The 20,657-nt window shown below is 42.7% G+C and overlaps 1 protein-coding gene and 2 pseudogenes across 1 annotated transcript; all 3 read right to left on the bottom strand.

Annotated features, from left to right (window-relative positions):
• Window positions 1-1,801: 1,801 nt before the first annotated feature.
• On the bottom strand, window positions 1,802-2,921 carry LOC123925640 (annotated as a pseudogene).
• Window positions 2,922-2,999: 78 nt separating this feature from the next.
• On the bottom strand, window positions 3,000-3,899 carry LOC123925639 (annotated as a pseudogene).
• A 1-nt stretch (window position 3,900) lies between these two features.
• On the bottom strand, window positions 3,901-19,621 carry LOC123925638 (the record flags this gene model as incomplete). Its single annotated transcript, XM_045979027.1, is given in 12 exon segments — window positions 3,901-5,270; window positions 5,519-6,070; window positions 6,073-8,483; window positions 8,485-8,842; window positions 8,845-9,324; window positions 9,863-10,300; window positions 10,303-10,591; window positions 11,658-13,494; window positions 14,020-14,118; window positions 14,331-14,385; window positions 15,006-15,084; window positions 19,478-19,621. Coding segments are annotated over 12 exon segments (8,112 nt in total), but the record flags the coding sequence as incomplete, so codon positions are not given.
• Between the last annotated feature and the right edge of the window lie 1,036 nt (window positions 19,622-20,657).

Raw genomic sequence — 20,657 nt, 5'->3', positions numbered from 1 at the left:
GCTCTTTAGAGAAGGACTTCGAAGGCTCCTCTCAGAGAGACGGTGATGGCTCCTCTCAGAGACACGGAGATGGCTCTTCAGAGAAGGGCTTCGAAGGCTCCTCGCAGAGAGACGGTGATGGCTCTTCAGAGAGGGACTTCGAAGGCTCCTCTCAGACGGTGATGGCTCGTCAGAGAGGGACTTTGATGGCTCCTCTCAGAGAGACGGTGATGGCTCTTCAGAGAAGGGCTTCGAAGGCTCCTCTCAGAGAGACAGTGATGGCTCCTTAAAGGGCTTTGATGGCTCCTCTCAGAAGGACTGCGATGGCTCCTTTCAGAGGAATTACATGGGGTTCTCTTCCTTAAGAAGCTACAGTGGATTCACTTCTTGGGTGTGAGTTTCTCTTTAAGGTGTCTGTGTGAGGTTCTCTTAAGTGAACCATGTAGATTTCTCCCTCTGACTTGAACTCTGGTTCCTATTTTGGAGTTCTTGGACTCCTGGCTAGAGAGTTCACATCTGTAGGAGTTTTTCTCACCTTTGCTGCTATTGTCATTTTGAACAATAACCACAGGCTGTCCGACTGAAGTGGTTTTGAAAATAGCACTTCTTTCAGAAATTATGGGCTTGGGTAGGTGGGTATGTCTAAGTTGGAAAGAGCTACCTCTTTTTGGTTGTTGAGCTGATCTGAATTGCTGTTTTTCTTCCCATAACATCTTCTCCTGCTTAGTGGTTATGTCTGTTGGCTTTAGCTTAACAACTGACATTCTATCTCTTTTGATACGTCCTGATGAGGAATAAGCTCTGGCTTTTTGTTTTGGATGGTGGTTTTTGCTTGAAAGCAAACGGTCTGCCTTGACCTGTCCTCAGGCTTCTGTCCAGCAAAAGCCATAATTCTGTGTGCTGTCTGGAATGCTTGCTTTAGACCTTGAAAAAGCAGTTGAATGAATTTGGGTTGGCAGGATTTCTTAGATTGTCTTTTTGAAGAGGCAGTAGTTGTCTGAGATGCTCCATTCCTCTTCCCTCTTAACTGGGCTGGTAAATCCCGAGAAGAACTCTGTATTGTGGTTCTACCATTTGTGTAGAACTTTGTGTTTTGTGTTCTGCCTCCCTTAGTGATTCTTTTCTTTGGGTATTTTCAACTATGCGTCTTTTTGGTTCTCCTTTTAGCCCATTTTTCATCCTGATTGCTTTCAGAGTAACTCTCTGGTAGAAAGTGAACTTGAGTAAACTCATAGTGCCCTGGCCCTCCAATTGTCTTTCTTGCTAGGGCAGGGCTCCTATACTGTCTTTGCCTGATGTGGACTTGCACAGGAGCAGGGAACTGGGAAGACACAGACTGGAAATCTATTGTAGAAGTAGGACTCTTGGAAGCTCAAATATAGACTTTAGCTTTCCTTAGTGATGGTGATATAGAAATCCTTGGTGTGATGGATCTGGCTCTTCTGTGATACTTTGGGACTTAGGATCTTTTTCCAGTTTGCAACCTAAAGCCAAGATGCAACCTAATCTCTCGATGGCCTTCAGGAGTGCTTACAAGGTGGAGCTGTGGGTAGATAAGAAGGTAAGGCCCCAAAGTGCCCTGTAATTTATGATAGCAATTAAATTCTACACATCCGCCACACTGTAGACAGATAGGGTATTTTAAAACCAGACCTGAAGTTACAGTGGAGGTACATGGGGGAGTATTTGACTCCTTAACAGTTTTGCCTCTATAGCTGCAGATCTTATAGCAACTGGAACTGTTCTGACAAGTCAGTCTTGGCCTGGGGAAGATAACTTGGCTCGAGACAGTGTTGGGACTCAAAAATCCTTGATAAGAACTTCAACCCTTCATGAGTGAGTTTGAAGAGTTCTGTAGAAACCTAGAGAAATAAATCCCTATTTGTAACTCCTCTCTTGAAATAAAATCCTCAGATTCCCTATTCTGATATACTTGTACTAGATTCAAATCCCCACGTTGCATGATTTGAGGAGGCCGTACTTTTATCCCCATTCCTTTCACAGCCTGAAGCCCTTGTTCATGAGTGAACACTGTAGATTCCTCCAAAGAAAATGCTGGCTGTGAGAGTGATTCTGAAGATTTCTCTTCGGTATTTGGCCTCAGAGTTAGTTCTACCGGTTCTACCATTTCTTGAAGGTATGGCCTTGGGAAGAAATCCAAACAATCCATTACTTCCGTAGCTGATCCCAAGGAGACTCCAATTTGTTCTAGAATCTGAGGAACTGGTAGTGGTGCTAATTCCTCAGATTTTACAATTTGAAGTGGTGGCCCTGGGATTAACACAGTCTTTACTATTTGAAACCCTGTCGACTTCATTATATCCAAAATTTGGTGTGTTGGCTCTGTGGTTAATTCCTTTGATTTTACACTTTGCAACCATAGCCCTGAGGTAAACTCAGAAGGTCTCACATCTTCTACTTTTGGAGTCCGTTCAACATAGTCTATCATTTGAGAGGTTCCCCCTGGTGTTAATGCTACAGACTTTACAACCTGAAGTGATGGCCCAGGAGTCACTTTCACATATTCAACAACTTTTGAGGGGTCTACTGAGGTTATTCCTATTGGTTGAGCAGCTTGAAGCTGTGTCTTTGTAGATCCTGTGACTTGATCTAGCGGCTATGGACTAATCCTCATAAACTCTGTCATTTGACCCTATAGTCCTGGAGCTATCTGTGAATATTTCATACTTTGATTCTGTGACTGTGTCAGCCCCATTGGTCCATCCCCTTTCTGCCATGTCTCAGATGTGAGCTCTACAGATTCTGCATGTCCTGTAACTTGACCTGTTTGCCTTGGGGACAAATCTCAAGATTCCTCCCTTTGAAGCCATTGCTTAGAGGTTGAACCCATAGATTCTTGTGATGTTATACCTTGAAACTTTGTCCCTGGCCTCAATTCATGTTTCACATTTTGTAAATGTTGCACAGGGTCGCACATAAGAGATTTTATACCTAGAACTTCTGACCCCAGATTCAAATCAAAAGATCCCATACCTTGACATTTAACCGCTGAAGTCAACTCAAAAGATTGAATACCTTGCAAAGGTGGCCCGAGTTCAGACCCCATAGAATTAGCACATTGTAACTTTGGCTCTGGATCCAACTCAAAAGAATGTACACACTTCATCTGTGGCCCAGGTTTGCATTCCATAGGTGCTCCAGCAAGAAACTTTGACCCTGGAATCAATTCGGATTTCAAATCTTGTAAATGTGGTTCAGCGCTGAACACCATAGATGTCTCACTTTGATTCTTGGACCCCGGATTTACCTGAGATCCTGTACCTGACATTTTGTCCCTGAAGTCAATTCAAAGGACTGTACGCCTTGCAAAGGTGGCCCAGGTTTGCACCCCCATAGAATTTGCACGTTGTAATTTGGGCTCTGGATTCAACTTAGAAGAATGTACACACTTCATCTGTGGCTCAGGGTTGCATTCCATAGGTGCTCCAGTAAGAAACTTTGACCCTGGAATCAATTCAGATTTCAAATCTTGCAAATGTGGATCAAGGTTGAACACCACAGTTGTCTCCCTTGGGATCTCTGAACTCAACTCAGAAGACTTTGTACCTTGAAGTTTTGAAACTGAAGTTAGTTCAGAAGGGTTCATACCTTGCAAGGGTGGCTCAGATTTGCATCCAACAGAATTTACACACTGAAGTTTTGGTTTTGAAATAAAGGCAGAAGAATTCACATCTTGCAAAGGTGGCCCAGGGCAGAACACCTGGGATTTTATACCTCGAGGCTCTGCTCCAGAATTCAACTCAGATTTTACACCGTTCAATTGTGGTCCAGTACTGAATGCCCTAACATTCATGCACTCACGCTGTGGGGCTGGATGAAATTCAGAGGATTTCCCTTCTTGTAATTGAGGCTGATGCTTCGTTTCCAGAAATTGCTCATATGGAAGCTTCCTGTCTGCAACTCAGGTTTTATCTCTTGTAACTGTGGCCCAGGATTGAACTTGAAAGATGACATACCTTGAGGCCTTGATCCCTGGCATAACTCAGAGGATTTAACATCTTGCCACTGTTGCTCAGGATTGGATTCCTTAGATTTCCCATCTTGGAGCTCTGTCTCTTTGCACACTTCTGAAGATTTTATATGTGGCAAATGTGGTCCAGGGTTGTATACCACAAATTTCACACTTTGAAGCCCTGGCCGTGGTTTCAACTTAAAAGACTTCTCTTCTTGCCGCTGCTTCCCAGCATTGAACTCGGAAGATATCACATTGTGAATCTTTGATTCCAAGGCTAACTCAGAGGGTTTTGCAACCTGGAGTTCTAGGTCATGGTTGACCTCTGTGGTTTTCATTATTTGAAGCTTTACAGACTCGGGAGATTTTGCACCTTGCAACTTTGCCCCAGGGCTAAATTTCAGAGATTTCATGCCTTGAATGTGTGATCCTGGTGTCGACATAGGCAATTTCCTATTTTGTAACTGTGGGACTGACCTAAACCCCAAAGATTTCACATCTTGGGTCTTTGCACCTAGAGTCAATTCAAGAGGTTTTATGTCTTGCCACGTGGGTCTGGTAAGGAACTCCACAGATTCTCCACTTTGAAGCTTTGTTTTTGGCGTTAACTCAGAAGATGGTCCACCTTGTAATTGCAGAACAGGTTTTAACTCAACAGATTTCAAATCTTGGAGCCTGCACTCTAACATCAAATCAGATTTCTCACCTTGTCTCTGTGGTCTGGGGTTGAACTCCACAGATTTCACACCTTGAAGCTTCCTCATCTGAACTAAATCAGATTTCCCACCTTGTAACTTTGGACCATGGTTGAACTCAGAGTGTTTCACTTCTTGAAGTTTTGACCCTGGGATCACTTCAGAAGATCTCATACCTTGCAAGTGTGATCTAGAACCAAACCCTGCCGATTTTTTATCTTGAAGCTTTATACCCATGATCAACTCAGAACATTTCACATCTTCTAACTGTGGGCCTGCTTTCACACCTGAAAATTTCCTCTCCAGGGTCAAATCAGAAGACTTCTCACCTTGTAACTTTGGATGAGCTTTCAATTCTGCAGATTTCACACCTTGAAGCTTTTCCCTTGGAATCAGTTGTGAAGATTTCACATCCTTCAGGTGTGGTCCAGACTTGAAATTCATAGATTTTACATCTTGATGCTTTATACCCATGATCAAACTAGAAGATGTCCTATCTTCCAACTGTGGGCCTGACTTGAAATCCACGGACTTCACTTTTTGAAGCTTGGTCTCCTGTATGAATTCAGAAGATTTCACACCTCTCAGCTGTGGCCCAGGCTTGACATTCACAGATTCCACATCTTGAAACTTTGTTTCTGAGATAATTTAGAACATTTCACTCCTTGAAACTGTGGGTCAGGGTTGAACACCAATGGCACATTTTGAAGCTTCGATCCAAGGATCAGGTCAGAAGATTTCACAACTTGCACCTGGGGAGTGGGACAGCTTTCTTGAGGTTTTACATTTTGAAGCTTTGTCTTTGAGGTCCTTTCAGAAGAATTCCCATGTTGTAACAATGGCCCAAGGTTGAAATCTGTACATTTGGTACCTTGAATCTTTGTTCCTGTGATCAGTGTAGAAAATGTTATACCTTTCAACTGTGAACTTGGATTTAACTCAGTAAATGTCTAATCTTGGGACTTTATCTCAGGTGACAACTTAGAAGGTTTTAGATCACACCACTGTGACCGAGAGTTGAAATTCTCAGATTTCACACCTTGAAGCTTTGTCTAAAGAGTCCATTCAGATGACTTCATGCTTGTCAAGTGTAGTGGGAAGTTCAATTCTATAGTTGTATTGCTTTGTAACTGTGACCCTTGGCTTAATACCCCAGATTCCACACCAGGAAGCTGTGGATCTTCCATAAGCACCAGAGACTTCACACCTTGAAGCTGTGCTCCTGGGGATGACTGTAAGGGTTTCACGTCTGGAAGCGTTAGTTTTGCAGTCAATTTAGATTTCCTATCATGCATGCAAAGCCTAGATTTCAATGGCATAAATTTTATATCACAGAGCTTTGACCCTGAAGCCAGCTCACATGATTTCACACTTCTAACCTGTAGGCAAGGTTTCAAATCACAGTCTTGAAGCTTATATTCCAGAGTGATGCCAAAGATTGTGTATCTTGGAGCTTTGGCCTTGGAGTTAATGCAGATGACTTTCTATCTCTTGACTGTATCAAAGGTTTCAACCCTAGAGACTTGATACCTTGAGACTATAACCCTATAGACTTCACACCTTGGACATCAGGTCCTGGTATCCACTGGATACACCTCATTCCTTCCAGCTGTGGCTCTGTTTTGAACTCAGTAGTTTTTACATCTTGAAGCTGTGGCTCTGAGGTTGATGCCAAAACCTTCCCTTTTTGCAGCTGTGTTCCTGGGAGCACCCCAGGGGTTTTCATGTTCTGCAACTGTGGCCCAAGGTTGAACTCTGTATATGTCGCACCTTGAGTTTTTGACCCTAGAGTCAATTCAGATGACTTCACATCTCTTAACCGTGTTGAAGATTTCAACCCTACAGATATAACACCTTGAGACTGTGACCTGAGATTTAACTCTACAGATTTCACAGCTTGGAACTTAGGTCCTGGTATCCACTGAATGCATCTCATACTTTCAAGCAGTGGCTCTTGTTTTAACTCAATGGTTTTTACACAAAGCTGTGGCTCTGAAGCGATCTCTGAGCCTTTAATTTGGTGCAGTGGTGCCCCTGGGGTCAAGTTAGGAGACTTTATGCTTTGCAACTGTGGTTCAAGTGGTTCAGGTTTGAATTCTTTAGGTTTTAAACCTTGAATATTTGATTCTGGAGTCAAGTCTGATTTCATACTTCCAAACTGTAACTCAAAATTGAGGTCTACTAATTTTTTACCTTTAAATTTTAGCTCTGGAATTAACTCCAAAGACAGCCCCTTGTCTGACTTAGCCCCTCTCTTCAACTGCTCTGAATTCACACATTGCTGCTTTGGTGAGATTACGGATATCGTGCCATCCTATTCTGGCCCAGAAGTTAAATTCATGAGTGCCGTCTCTTGAAACTGTTGCCTTGGGACTAAATCCACAGTTTTTACTCCTTGAAACTTTAATCTTCTGGTCACTTTCACAGATTTTACTTCCTGCTTGTTTAGCCTTGGGGTCAACTTTACAGATTGTACACATTGCGGCTCTGAATCTGGAGTTTCCTCTACAGATTTTAAACTTTGATGCTTTAAACATGGGGTAGTGTCGACAAATTTACTATCTTGGGTTTGTGGCTCTAAAGTCAGTTCCTTGGGTTTCACGCCTTGCAGTTCAGACCCTTGGAGCAATGGCCCTGGTGCAAAAGGCACAGATTTCTCACTTTCCATCTTGGGCTCAAATTTCAATTCCACAGTTTGCACATCTTGCAGTTGTGTTCTTCGGACCAACTCCACAGCTGTGGAATCTTGAATTCTTGCATGCAGAATCAAGTCAGAAGTTGTACCTTGAAGCTTGGTGTCTTTGGTGCTTTTCACAGGTGTGACATATTCTATCCATGGCACTGCAGTTTTCTCCATAGATTTCTCACCTTCCAGCTGTGGACTAGGGGTTAGCAAAGTAGATTTCGTACCTTTTAGACCCTGTCCTGTAGTTAAGAGCACAGATTTCACATCTTTCAGCTCCGAGGTCAACAACTCAGATTTTACACCTTGAAGTTTGGAGTCTGGGGTCAGCTCCATTGGTTTCATACCCCCCACACGTGGCCCTTGGATCAATTCAGAAGATTTTATACCTTGTAACTGTGTTCTTCTAGCCAACTCCGAATAGTTTCCGCTTGGCAACTGTGACTCAGGAGTCAACCCCATAGATTTTTCATCTGGTTTCTCTGGCTGGGAGACAATTCTAGAAGAAATATTACCTTCCAAGTTGGACATTTGGTCCATCCCTAAATTTTTTACACCTTGCAACAGTGTCTCTGGTACTAGCATATCAGGCTTGGCCACTGGCTTTTGAGGTCCTGGGAACAACCCCACAGATCTTACTCCTTGCATCTTTGGGTTTGGGGTTAACTCAGAATATTTCACATATTGTAGTTGTGGCCCTGAGTTTAACTCTGAAGATTTCACACCTTGAGGTTGAGTTCCTGATGTCAGATCACAAAATTTGACATCTTGTAACCATGGCCCTGGGGTAAGCCCCAGCTGTTTTATATCTTGAAGCCCTGGAGACGTCTTTGCTAATTTAGAATCTTGAAATGCTAATTCTGGAGTCATCTCTACAGAATTTACACCATTAAACACTGATCCTGGGGTTTGCTCCCCACATTTGACACATTGAAGATTTGGCCCTGAAGTCAATTCAGAAAATTTGACATCTTGCTGCCTTGGCCCTAGGTTCAGTTCCTGAGACTTCACACCTTGAAACTGTAGTTCTGAGGTGAGTTTCGTAGACTGCATGCTGTGAAACTGTGATCCTTCAATAGACAGAAGAGTTTTCATATTTTCACTCAAGAGCCCTTGGCTTAATGGCGAAGGTGATTCTGTTACAAATCCTAAGTGTTCCCGGTATACATTGCACATGTTTCAAACCTTGATGCTTTGGTTCTAAGGTCAAATCAGAAAATCTGACATCTTGCAAGCGTGGTCCTGAGTTTTGTTCCACAGATTTCATACCTTGAGTTTCTGGTTCTGGAGACAATTGTATGGACATAACACTTTGATGCTTTGGCCCTGGGGTAAAATCTGACAATTTGATTTCTTGCACTGGGGAACCTGGTGTCAGTGTATCAGATTTCACACTATGATGTGGGGATCCTGAGATGAAATCTACAGGTTTTTCTCCTTGAAAAGGTGGTCCTGGAGGTAAATTTGAAAATCTGACACTTTGCAAATGTGGCCCTGGGATCAATTTCAACCCTGAAGCTGTGCCCCCTTAGTCAACTCCTCTAATATTATATGTTGTAGCATTGGTTCTTGTACCAGCTTCTCAGATTCTACCATTCCAGTAGTAGCTGGCTGTTGGATTAAATTCACATATTCCACATCTTGTGATTGTGGCTCTGGATGCAGCTGCATAGACTTTACTCCCTGGAACTGTGGCTCTGGGGTCAACTCCGGAACATGTCGTTTTGGTCCTGTGATAAATTGCTTAGGTCCCACCACTACTGGGGATGACGCAGGGGTTAACTTCCCAGATTTCAAATTTTGCATTAGTGGCTCTGATTTCTCATATTGCATTCGTGGCCCTAAAGTCAAGTCCAGGGATCCTTTTACTGAATATGGTGGTACTGGCATTGTCTCCTGGATATTTTCAACTTGAGATAATGCCAACCCAAAAGGTTCTGTGTTTTCATATTCTGACCTTAGGGGTATCTCTGAAGGCTCAGTAACTTGAAGGTGTGGCTTTAGAGTCATTCCTGTAGATTCTCTAACTTGACCTGTTGGTTTTGGTGTTAATGCCACTTGGAGCAAAGCCCCAGAAAACAGCCGTGCAGTTTCTGTGTCTTGATGGCCTGGCCCCGGAGTCATCTCTGAAAAAATATGGCCTGGGCATCATCCCAGTAGTTCCTGTTACTTGCTGTGGGATTAGTTTCACAGATTCCTCCTCTTGTGGCCAGGTCTCAGAAGCTAACTTTACAGATGCTGTGTCTTGATGCCTTGGTCTAGAAGTTGGACCCAAAGGTGTCGTTGCTTGTAAATGTGGTTCCAAGCTTAGTTTCCTCGATTCAACATGTAAGCTTGTTTCAGGAATCAACCTGTTAGATACTTCCAGTGGTACAGTTAAATCCACAACTTTATTGCCATGCATTAATGGACCTAGAGTTAACTCCTCAGGTTTTGTACTTTGGGGCTGCGGTTCTGGGGTCAGTGGCACAGATTTCATGCCTTGAAATTGAGGTTCTGGGGTCAATTTCTTATAGTTCATAAATTCTGAATATGGTCCCAGATTCAGATGAACAAACTTCACACTTTGGGACTCTGGGTTCAACACTTCTGGATTCATTCCTTGCATCTCTGATCCTGGTACTAACTCTGGAGGTTCTTGTATTATGTGTTGAGGCATTCGAGTCTCCAAGGCTTTTATGCCTTGGAGCATTGTCTCAAGAGCACCTTGGAATGGCACTGAGTTCACCTGCATAGATTCTGAAGTCTGGGTCAATGGCCCTGGAGTCCTTCTTAAAGATGATCGTGTCAACTCCGTAGATTCTTTCCTGGGGTGACAAGGGTCGGAAATCAACTCTACTTCTGCTCCTTGATATCCTGGCTCTGTGATCATTCCTGAAGATTTCAAACCTTGATGCCATGGGGTTAATCCTTCAGGTTCTGTGGCTTGATGATTTGGCTTGAGGTTCAGCTCTACAGATTTTACTTCTTGAAGTATGCCCCTGAGTTTGACTCCTCGTATTTCATACTTTCCACCTGTGTTTCAGGAATCACATTTCTACATTCTACCATTTGAGGACATTTTGCATCTTTAAGCAATAGGACCAGGGCTGTCTCCTTAGATCTTTCATCTTGTAACCATGGCTTTGGGGCAAACTCCATGGATTTCTTATCTTCCTGTGTTGGTCTTAGGATCAACTCCACAGCTTTTGTATCTGAAAACTTCGGTGGTAGGGCCAAATGAACATATTCCAGACCTTGCAACTGAATTGTGGGTCAAATCTAGCGATTTCCTATTTTGCAGCTGTGGTTCCTGGGCTAACTCAGCAGATTTTCCACTTTGCTGTTGCGTTCCTAGGGTAAAATGAATAGATTTCACCCCTTGAAGCTGAGACCCTGGGGCTAACTGCACAGAATTCCCACTTTCCAGCTGTGAAATAGGAGCCAAGTCATTAGATTTTACAGTCTGCAGTTGAAGTTCTGGGGCCAATTCTGTAGGGCTCACAGTTGGGATCGGCTGTTCATATTTTACCATCTGTGGGACCGAACCTGGAGTTATGTCTCTAGATTTTACATTTTGCAATCCTGGGGATAACTTCATAGAATCCACAGTCTTAAGTTGTGGCATTGGCTTCACCCCCAGATATTCTGCACCTGGAAGTAGAGATGTAGTGGTCATTACTGCAGATTCTGTGACTTGATGCAGTGGCTTTGGGCTCATTTCCTTAGATGCTGTTCTTTGACCCAGTGATCTTGGGACTGCCCCTAAATGTTCCATTATTTGATGCTGTGACTGTTTTGACTCAGTCAGATTTCTGATTATGGGGTCAGAAGCCAACCCCATAGTTTTCATCATTTGATGGCTTTGCCTTGGACTCATCTCTGAAGATTCTAAGATTTGATGCCTTGGGGTCAAACTTGGAGATTCCATGACCTGATGAGGTAGCCCTGGGGTTAATGCTATAGTTTTTGTGCCTTGAACATGTGGTTGTGGAGTCATGTCCACAGAGTCTCGCACTTGAATCCATGACCCAGGAGTCAACTCCAGAGGTTTACTGACTTGAGATACTGGCCTTGAGGTCCAATCCTGAGTTTCCACAACTTGTGATTGTGGTGTTATGATCATTCCCATGGATGACCCCAGTGCTACTGGATTTGCCTTTTAAGAGTGTATGGATTGATGTGATGGTATTGGAATCATCCCTACTGATTCTGTGACTTTAAGTGGTGGCTTTGGAGGTAAACCCACAGATCCTACAACTCCAGGTGGACCAATAGTAGGAGGAGAGCTAGAAGATGTCAAACCAACTGGTTGAGTTGCTCCTGGGGCCAACGTTGCAATTTCAGCCTGTGAATCTCCAGATTCTATAACATGTGGTGGTGCTGGTGGAATTATTCCCATGAAATCCATAGTTTGTAATACTGCCCCTGGAGTAACTTTCGTGTAATCAGTAACTTGATGCAATGGACTGGAGATCATTTCCAACGATCGTGTCTTTTGACATATGGGCCCTGGAGGAATCTTCAATGGTCCTGTGATTTGACTTTGTGGCTTTGAGGTTATATTCACTGATTCAGTAACTTTAGGATGTGGCCCAAAAGTCATTTCCACAGTTTCCACAACTGTATATTGTGCCTTTGGATGCATCTTTCCTGATGGTATGACTTTACGGTCCAACGAAGTGGTGATTTCCTCTGATTTCAAGGCTTGAGATGGTGTTCTTGGGGTTATTCCCACTGGTTTTATGATATGTGGATGTGATCCATTAATCACCCCCATAGAATCCATGACTTGAAGCAATGCTGCAGGAGTTACCGTCACATTATCTGTGACTTGATTCAGTGATCTGGAGGTCATCTTGGATTCCATAACTTGATGCTGAGCACTTGGTGTTACCTCCACTGATTCGGTGACTTGATATGATGGTTTAGTGCTTACACTCACTTTTTTTGTGGTTTCCATTGGTTTCCCAACTTTGTCTCGTGGCTGTGGGAACAAACCCACAGATTCTATCACTTCTGAATGTGATTCTGGGATCATCCCCATTGAATCCATGACTTGAAGTAATGCTAAAGGAGTTACCTTTATACTATCTGTAACTTGACATGGTAGCCTTGGGGTCAATTCCACATTAGTCATGTGGGACGTATGCTGCAGAATCCTTTTTTTCAGAAGACCTATGACCCTCTGCTCTATATTAAGTTCTAGGACATGTTTTGGCTCCTTCTGCAGTCCAGTGGTTTTCTCTGGAATTAGGTCAGATCCTGAACTTTTGGGAAGTGGAGTGCCCAATGATGTAACTAAGGGCCTGGATTTAAGGATTTGCAGGCCATCCCCAAGTTGTGACTGCTTCCCTGGGATAAGTGACTGTGAAATTTTTGTTTCTGTTCTATTTAATCCAGATTCCACTCCAATATTCACATGGAGCTGAAATGATGGACAGTTTGGGAATTTATTGTAGAGACTTTGTTCAGTGCTTTGATGAAGGGGCATAGATACCTGGATTTGAGGTTTCTCTGGTTCAGGAACTCCTCCTTGTGTCTCAGTTAAATAATTCAGCATTGCCCATGATTCCCTCACAGGCAGAGGCACTGTTTGTTCCCTCAAAGTATCAACCTTCCAAGCCATATGTCCCTCTAACTCCCAACTAGCCAAAGGAGAGAGCCAGATTGGAGCCCACCCCGAGAATCATGGTCTTGCCTTGGTGAAAATAAAATCTGGCCCATGATCCAATGTCAAATGACTCTTGCTCTCTCCCCCATTCTTTGTTTTTTCTTGTTGGCAGAGATCTGGGGATTCAAACATAGAGTCGATAAAAGAGTTTTGGGACCTTAAGGGTGAAAGAGCTGCCACACTCTGTAAAAGTCTTGATCTCCCAAACTCTGAGAGCTGAAAAGGAGGCAGGGGTGTGCCTTTGCTCCTGAACAGGGAAGACTGGTTTTTGGGGGAAATAGGTAAACCATGGCTCCAGAATTGCCAGGTTGTTCCTTCAGAAAAGACGGGAAGGTGGGACAGGCTGGAGTTGTTGCATAATGATCCAGAGGAGCTGCTGTCCTTAGTAGAATGTTTTGCCTTCTTACAGCCACAACAGGGTAGAACAGGCTCCTGAGCCACAAGCACAGAGGAGGTGGAGGAAGAAATCACATCCTGTGATTCAGGCAAACACATTTCCATAAGACTTGATCTAAGAAATAAAGAAAAGTTTCCATTTGCTTTGAGGCCGGAAAAAGTAGGAAAAGGGAAAGGTAACGGCTATTTCAAATGTGAAATATTTTGGCCTGAGGGAGAACAATAACAACAAAAGAGGTTGTTTTCCCCAATATCAATTACTTATGTAAAGAATTCCTCTACCAGGAGGAGAGGAAGGTATGGGTCTCCATTCCAGTCAGAAATGATCCATGGACAAAACCTTTGGACCTAGAATTTATCCCCACCGCCAAAACTAAGTAAATAAGCAACCAACTAACAATCTCTCTTTTCCCTCTCTTTTTCCCTCCCTCTTTCCCTCTCTACTACCTCCCTTCTTTGGTCTCTTCCTCCCTCCCTCTTAAAAGTTCTACCACCTTTGGGGCATCTGGCTAGCTCAGCTGGTAGAGCATGCAATTCTTGATCTCAAGAATTCAACCCCCACATTGTGGGTAGAGTTTACGTAAGACAAAAACAAAAACTCCCACCATCCAACCTCCTCCCAGAAACGACCTTCCCTGACCTTGCACATTCCAGATGTTGGAAGATCTGATGAAGACTTCTGTCCATGGACCAGAAGTGGATGGACTCCTCGGCCCATCCCATAGGGAGACCTGAAAAGCTGGACACAAGAGTAGGTCAATGTCACTGAAGTGATATTAAAGTACTAGTAAGGAAACCAATAAGAATAGTGACTTCACTTAGAAAAGGAACAGCTATCATTGTGAGGGAAGTAAAACAGTACTAGGTACCTTTCTCCTAACTCATACAGAGTTTATCAGTAGAGTAAGCTGAAGAGAGGAGGAATAGATAGTGAAGGTCAACTCTACTCACTGTGTCTGATTAGATTCAGAGCAGCTCATCCTAAGATTTTCTTCCCACTGGGAAGCTGGGAGCAGAGGTAAAGAAGCTTTTAGCACCCTAATTGTTGTTACCACCTCTACCTTGTTCCACCCCCTTGTTTTACAGATAAAATAACAACAAAGGTGAAATCATGCCTAGGATCATTAAGTTAATTAATGGTAGAGCTCAGACTTAACCCAGGTCTCAAGTTTTCATATTTTGAACTCTACTATGCTGCCTTCACCATGTAGTAGATTAAGCTGTTGGAAAGAGCAGGAAGAATCATGCATGTAGGGAGTTGGAGTAGGGGAACCAAAGTTCATAACACATATTTTTTCCCCAAAGGAGTCTATCTAGTGCCTATGACAGGGGAAAATTTATCAGAACTTCCTGCACCAAACATTAATCTCACCAAATTTCTTTCCTGATACTTTGAGTTCTACACAAAAGAAAAATTAGGCAAGAAAGCATGGGGAAAGGAAGCATAGGAAGAATTATCAGTTTACATCTCTTTGGAAATTGCTAAAAAGAATCTAGTGTCTTTGGAGATGCTAGAAAGAATAAGCACATTTCTTTCATTTACATAATCTTTCTCAAATTCCCTCCCTCAACCTGTTATTAAAGTCTGGAGTTTTAAAGCAGACCCACACTTGATTTGTCATTAGCCTTGAACTGAAGAATAAAGGACAGGATCTTTCTGACCTGTGAGTTTCTGGATCTTTTTCAATTTATGCTGCTTTGAAGTCTAGAGAGGCACAAAGAGAAAAAAATAAAATCAGAAAATGTTCTAGGTTAGAGAATCAAGAGCACATTTCCTTTCACAGACACAAATATTGATACAGTTGGTGTCCATAACCACAGCACAACTGGCACCCCATCATGTATTCATAGATCATTTAATGAGTGCTTACTAAGTTCTAGGCATTAAGTTCGGTGCTAGGACTACAAAGATAAATATGACCCCTGTATTCTGGGAATTCACATTCATAGGGAAAATAGATGTCTAAACAGCTAAGTTATAATACAGTGTGGTAAATATATAACACATAAATAATATATAAATAAATATATAACAGAAACATGTAAATATATCTATAAATATATTTATTAAAATTTATAGATATATTAATATATATATATAACAGAAATAGAAGTGTTAGAGAATAAAAGGACAGTGATTAACCGCCTGGGAGAGATGGGAAAAATTACTCAAGAAGTGGCCATTTGTACTGGAGTCTGAAGAATCAGCAGAAAGTTTTGACGTGAAAAAAGAGCATTCCAGGCAAGTCAAAAGCAACATCATCAAGAAGATTATAAAGTCATGAGTGTCAGGTGCACATTTGCTAAGACAAAAGCTGAAAATAGAAGTGGAAGCCAGATTTTGCCAAATGATGGAATTTTAATTTTATCCTTTAGGCCAGAATTTCCCAATCAGTAACGTGATCTCCTGAGTTTTTTGCAAGCATGTTCCAAGTCACTTTAAAGGCAGAAATTATGTTTGTTACCATTTCAAATAAAACAATTTTTTTAAAGATTGTATTTATGTATTTGACAGAGAGAGATCACAAGTAGGCAGAGAGGCAGGCAGAGAGAGAGGAGGAAGCAGGTTCCCCGCGGAGCAGAGAGCCCGATGCGGGACTCGATCCCAGGCCCCTGAGATCATGACCTGAGCCGAAGGCAGTGGCTTAAACCACTGAGCCACCCAGGCGCCCCTCAAATAAAACAATTTTTATTTCTCCCTTTTGAATCATGACATCAGTCACAGAGAGTATATTATAAGAGCCTACATAATACTATTCATAATATTGCCAAATGTTTTAGGTAAACAATGTTGAATAAAAGTGTTAAAAGCAGAAATTCTCCCAAGAATGGTGGTTCAACATAAGAAAGTAAATCAGTGTGATACACCACATTAATAACACAAAGGGGAAAAAAGCTGGACCATATTCTCGACTGGTGGAGTAAAAGGATTGCCAAAATCCAACACCTATTCATGATTTAATAAAAAAAAAATAAAGACACTCCACAAACAGGGATAGAAGGGAATTTCCTCAATATAGTAAGGGGTATTAATGAAAATCCCATAGCTAATACCATTCTCCATAGCGAAAGCCTGAGAGCTTTTCTTTTAAGGCAGTGAACAGAAAAGGATGCTCCATTTCACTACTTTTCTTTAACATTGTGCTAGAAACTCCAACCAGAGCAATTAGGTAAGAAAAATAAAAGCCATCCTTTCCTTTGGAAAGGAAAAGTTAAACAATCTCTATCTCTATTCATAGACAACATAATCTTATTTACAGAAAATCGTAAAGAATACACACACACACACACATACACACACACACACACACAAAACCCAATTAGGACTAATAAATGAATTTAGCAAAGTTACAGAATGCAGTATCAACACACAAAAATCAGTTGTATTTTTCTTTTAAGTTGGCTCCATACTGGGCCCAATGGAGAGCTTGACCTCATGACCCTAAGATCAAGATAAAGATCAATATCAAGACCTAAGCTGAGATCAGGAGTTGGATGCTTAGGGGTACCTAGGTGGTTCAGTCGTCAAGCGTCTGCCTTCTACTTGGGTCATGATCCCAGGGTCCTGGGATCAAGCCCCACATCTGGCTCCCTGCCCAGCTGGAAGCCTGCTTCTCCCTCTCCCACTCCCCTTGCTTGTGTTCCCTCTCTCACTGTATCTCTCTCTCTGTCAAATAAATAAATAAAATATTTTTTAAATAAATAATTTAATTTTTTTAAAAATGATTGAAAATAGAAACCCTGCCTAAGTTTCCAGCCTGCCTCAAGAAGTTGGGATTTATCAGCCTCCACAAATATATTAATATCAGCCAATTTTTCAATATCTCTCTCCCTGCCCCCACTTCCCGCTCTGTGTGTGTGTGTGTGTGTGTGTGTGTGTGTGTGTGGTGTTATAATAAAGAACACATCTGGTGTTTGTCCCAGACTCCTGACACATAGCTTCAAAAACACTGGGAATTTCCTGAGTATTAGGAATGTCTTGGTTATGCTAATGAGGTAGAAAAGAAATGTTACTTCTCCCTTTACTTTAGGAGGCTGAATTAACCTTGATTCTAGAATCTGATCAAGACATTATTAGAAAGGAAAACTCACAGGTCAGTCTCTTTCATGGAAACAGACGCAAAATTCCTAAACTTAATATCGGCAAACTTGATCCAACAATATATAAAAAGGATCATGAACAGTATCGCAAACATGTCATATTTGTTTCAGGAATTCACAGTTGGTTTAATATTTTAAAAATTCATTGTAATTCAGCACTTTAATAGAATAAACAAGAAAAATTGTATGAACATCTAGATAGAGGCAGAAAAAGTGCTTGATAAAATTGTTAGCAAACCAGAAGTAAAAGGGAGCTTTCTTCATCTGCTAAATGATATTTACAAAAACCACACAGCAAACATTACACATAAATGGTGAATTAAAGAAAACCTTCCTCTAAAGGTTTTTGTTTGTTTGTTTGTTTTTTAAGATTTTTTATTTATTTGTCAGAGAGAGAGAGAGGAGCGAGAGTGAGCACAAGCAGACAGAGTGGCAGGCAGAGGCAGAGGGAGAAGCAGGCTCCCCGCGGAGCAAGGAGCCCGATGTGGGACTCGATCCCAGGATGCTGGGATCATGACCTGAGCCAAAGGCAGCTGCTTAACCAACTGAACCACCCACGTGTCCCACCTTCTAAAAAAAGAAGATAAAAATCCCCACTATCTACTGAACATAGTACTGGGAATCCTACTCCATGCAATAAAGCAAGGAGAAGAAATAGAAGTGATAGGATTAGAAAGGAAGAAATAAAGTTATCATATGCAGACATTGTGACTGTGTAGGGAATCACAATATGCTTTTCGAAAAGCATCTACTGATAAATTTTCAGGATTGATAAGCAAATTTAGCAAGATTTTTAGATAAAAGGTCAATATAGAAAAACCTTTTTTTTTGAAAAGTCCATTTTATTTTGAGGTATTTATTATTATTTTTTAAAGATTTTATTTATGGGTGCCTGGGTGGCTCAGTGGGTAAAGCCTCTGCCTTCGGCTCAGGTCATGATCTCAGGGTCCTGGGATCCAGCCCCGCATCGGGCTCTCTGCTCAGCAGGGAGCCTCCTTCCCCCTCTCTCTCTGCCTGCCTCTTTGCCTGCTTGTGATCTCTGTCTGCCAAGGAAATAAACAAAATCTTTTTTTTTTTTAAAAAGACCTTTGACATTTTTTTTAAGATTTACTTATTTATTTGAGAGAGAGCGTGGAGCAGGGGGAGGGGAGGGAGAAAGGAGGAAGGGAGAGAGCCAGACTCCCTGCTGAGCACAAGGCATGATGCAGGGCTTGATCTCACACCCCTGAGATCATGACCTGAGCCTAAATCAAGAGTCAAAGACCAACTGAGCCATCCAGGCACCCCTTGACATCTTTCCATTGCATATAGAATGAATATATATATATACGAACTCTTCAGCCTGGCATGGAAAGCCCTCTACAATGTCACCTCTGTCAATTTTCCAGATTTTTCTCTCACTGACCTCCCTATACTTCTACATTCCAACTACATAGGTGTCCTCTCTTCAAACATATCCAACACTCTTCAGTTTCCCCTGCTTTTCCCCAATCCATTCCTTCCATCTGGAAAGTCTTCCCTACTTTCTTCCATCCACCCTATGCATCTTTAAAGCTCTTCCCTTCTTCTGAAGCACAATTCAAACCTGAGCTCCCCCAGAGGCATTTTATAGATCCCCGTGCTTCAAAAGACTGCCTCCAACCTCTTCAGCAGTATTTATACCTCTATTAACTCTTATCATTTTCTCTTTCATTATGTATATATCCTTCTGTCTCCCCAGGTTCGCCTAGAGCTCCTAGAGTGTGGGGTTGGGGTTTTATTTTTCCTCAATGTCTAGTACGCCACCATATATAACAGGAGGTCAAGGTTTGTTGAAAGAAACTGAAAGGAACAGGATTGAGCATGATTTACACTTATAGGAAGACATCCATAGGCACTATCTCAACTCCCCTCTTCCCCCACCCAGTTCCTCCCCTGGCCCAAGATGTAGGAGTTTCCAAGGCTTCAGAGGCAGGGACGGGGAGCGGTGGATTTCCAGGGCAGGTTGCATCACATACCTCTGAGGCTCTCTTGGCTGCCACCTGCTCCCTGCTCTGTCTCCCAGAGAAGAGCAGCTGAAGCCCCGAAACGAGGAAACCAAATAGTAGTAAAAGGCTGACATAGGACGGAGGTGGCATGGCCAGCCCCCATATTGGTGCCATTTCTCAACCACATGCCCCTCTCAGCCAAACAATATTACCCCTCAAGGTGTGACTTCATAGGACATCACAATGGTCATTGCAAGGTAAACCTGACAGGGCCCAGCCAATGTGCTAGCTGCTTGGGTCTCTTCTCTGAGATGTGTCCATCAGAGGCCCCTTCCTGCAGCTGCCCATGGGCTCTGCCTTGGCAGCCAATGCTCAGGGAAGACCTCCTTTACCATTCTACTAGGATTGGGTTGGACAAGTTGGCATAGAGAATATGGAGGCAAGATTTCCAAGGAGCAGCCCCTCCAAAGGGCTTGTCTTGTCCTATAAGCATCTTCTCTGGAACCAGTCACTCCCTAGAGGTCCAGGCATGCTGTCATATGTTCTCAATCACGAATTAGAATACTGAGGGAAGTACATTTAGGAAAGCTAGGCTATCTTAAGTACAGATACTCCCAGGAAATGTGATTATATATGGTTTCCTACCTCCAAGGTTTGACACATTTCTTAGTTGCTATAGCATTGAAACAGAGAAGAGATGTCACTTGGGAAATTAAATGATCTTAGAGGATCACTCAACTCCAAAATCCATAGTCTCATTTTCTAGAAGATTTATTATGTCATTATGTTAGGGTCCGTGATCAAAGGAATGAGACTGACACAAAGCGAAAATCAAGCAAAGCTTTATTTCGCACCATGCATCAGAAACCAAAGTGACTGGTAGGTGCCCGAGCCCCATGCATTAGAAATCAAACTGACCGGTAGGTGCCTGAGCCTTGCTGGGGGCCACTGCCTCCTTGCCCTGGGGTCCCTCCTGGAGGATCCCTGCCTCACCCTCACTGTACCACATGCCACTCCCCGGGATTGAGACCGCTCACGACGCTCCTGATGATGAAAAGGGCGCTGTCACTCTCCACAACCCCGACACTACCACTCCTACCACTACCCTAACGGCTCCCAATGGCTCCCCTAATGGCTACTCTAATGGCTCCTGCTACCGGCTACTCTAACTCCTCCTGCTACACACCACCCCCCCCCACCCCCCCCCCAC

Source organism: Meles meles, chromosome 15 (assembly GCF_922984935.1).
Source record: "Meles meles chromosome 15, mMelMel3.1 paternal haplotype, whole genome shotgun sequence".
NCBI classification, from domain to species: domain Eukaryota; kingdom Metazoa; phylum Chordata; class Mammalia; order Carnivora; family Mustelidae; genus Meles; species Meles meles.
The sequence above is the reverse complement of the archived record's forward strand: the minus strand, read 5'-3'. Positions and strand labels throughout refer to the sequence as shown.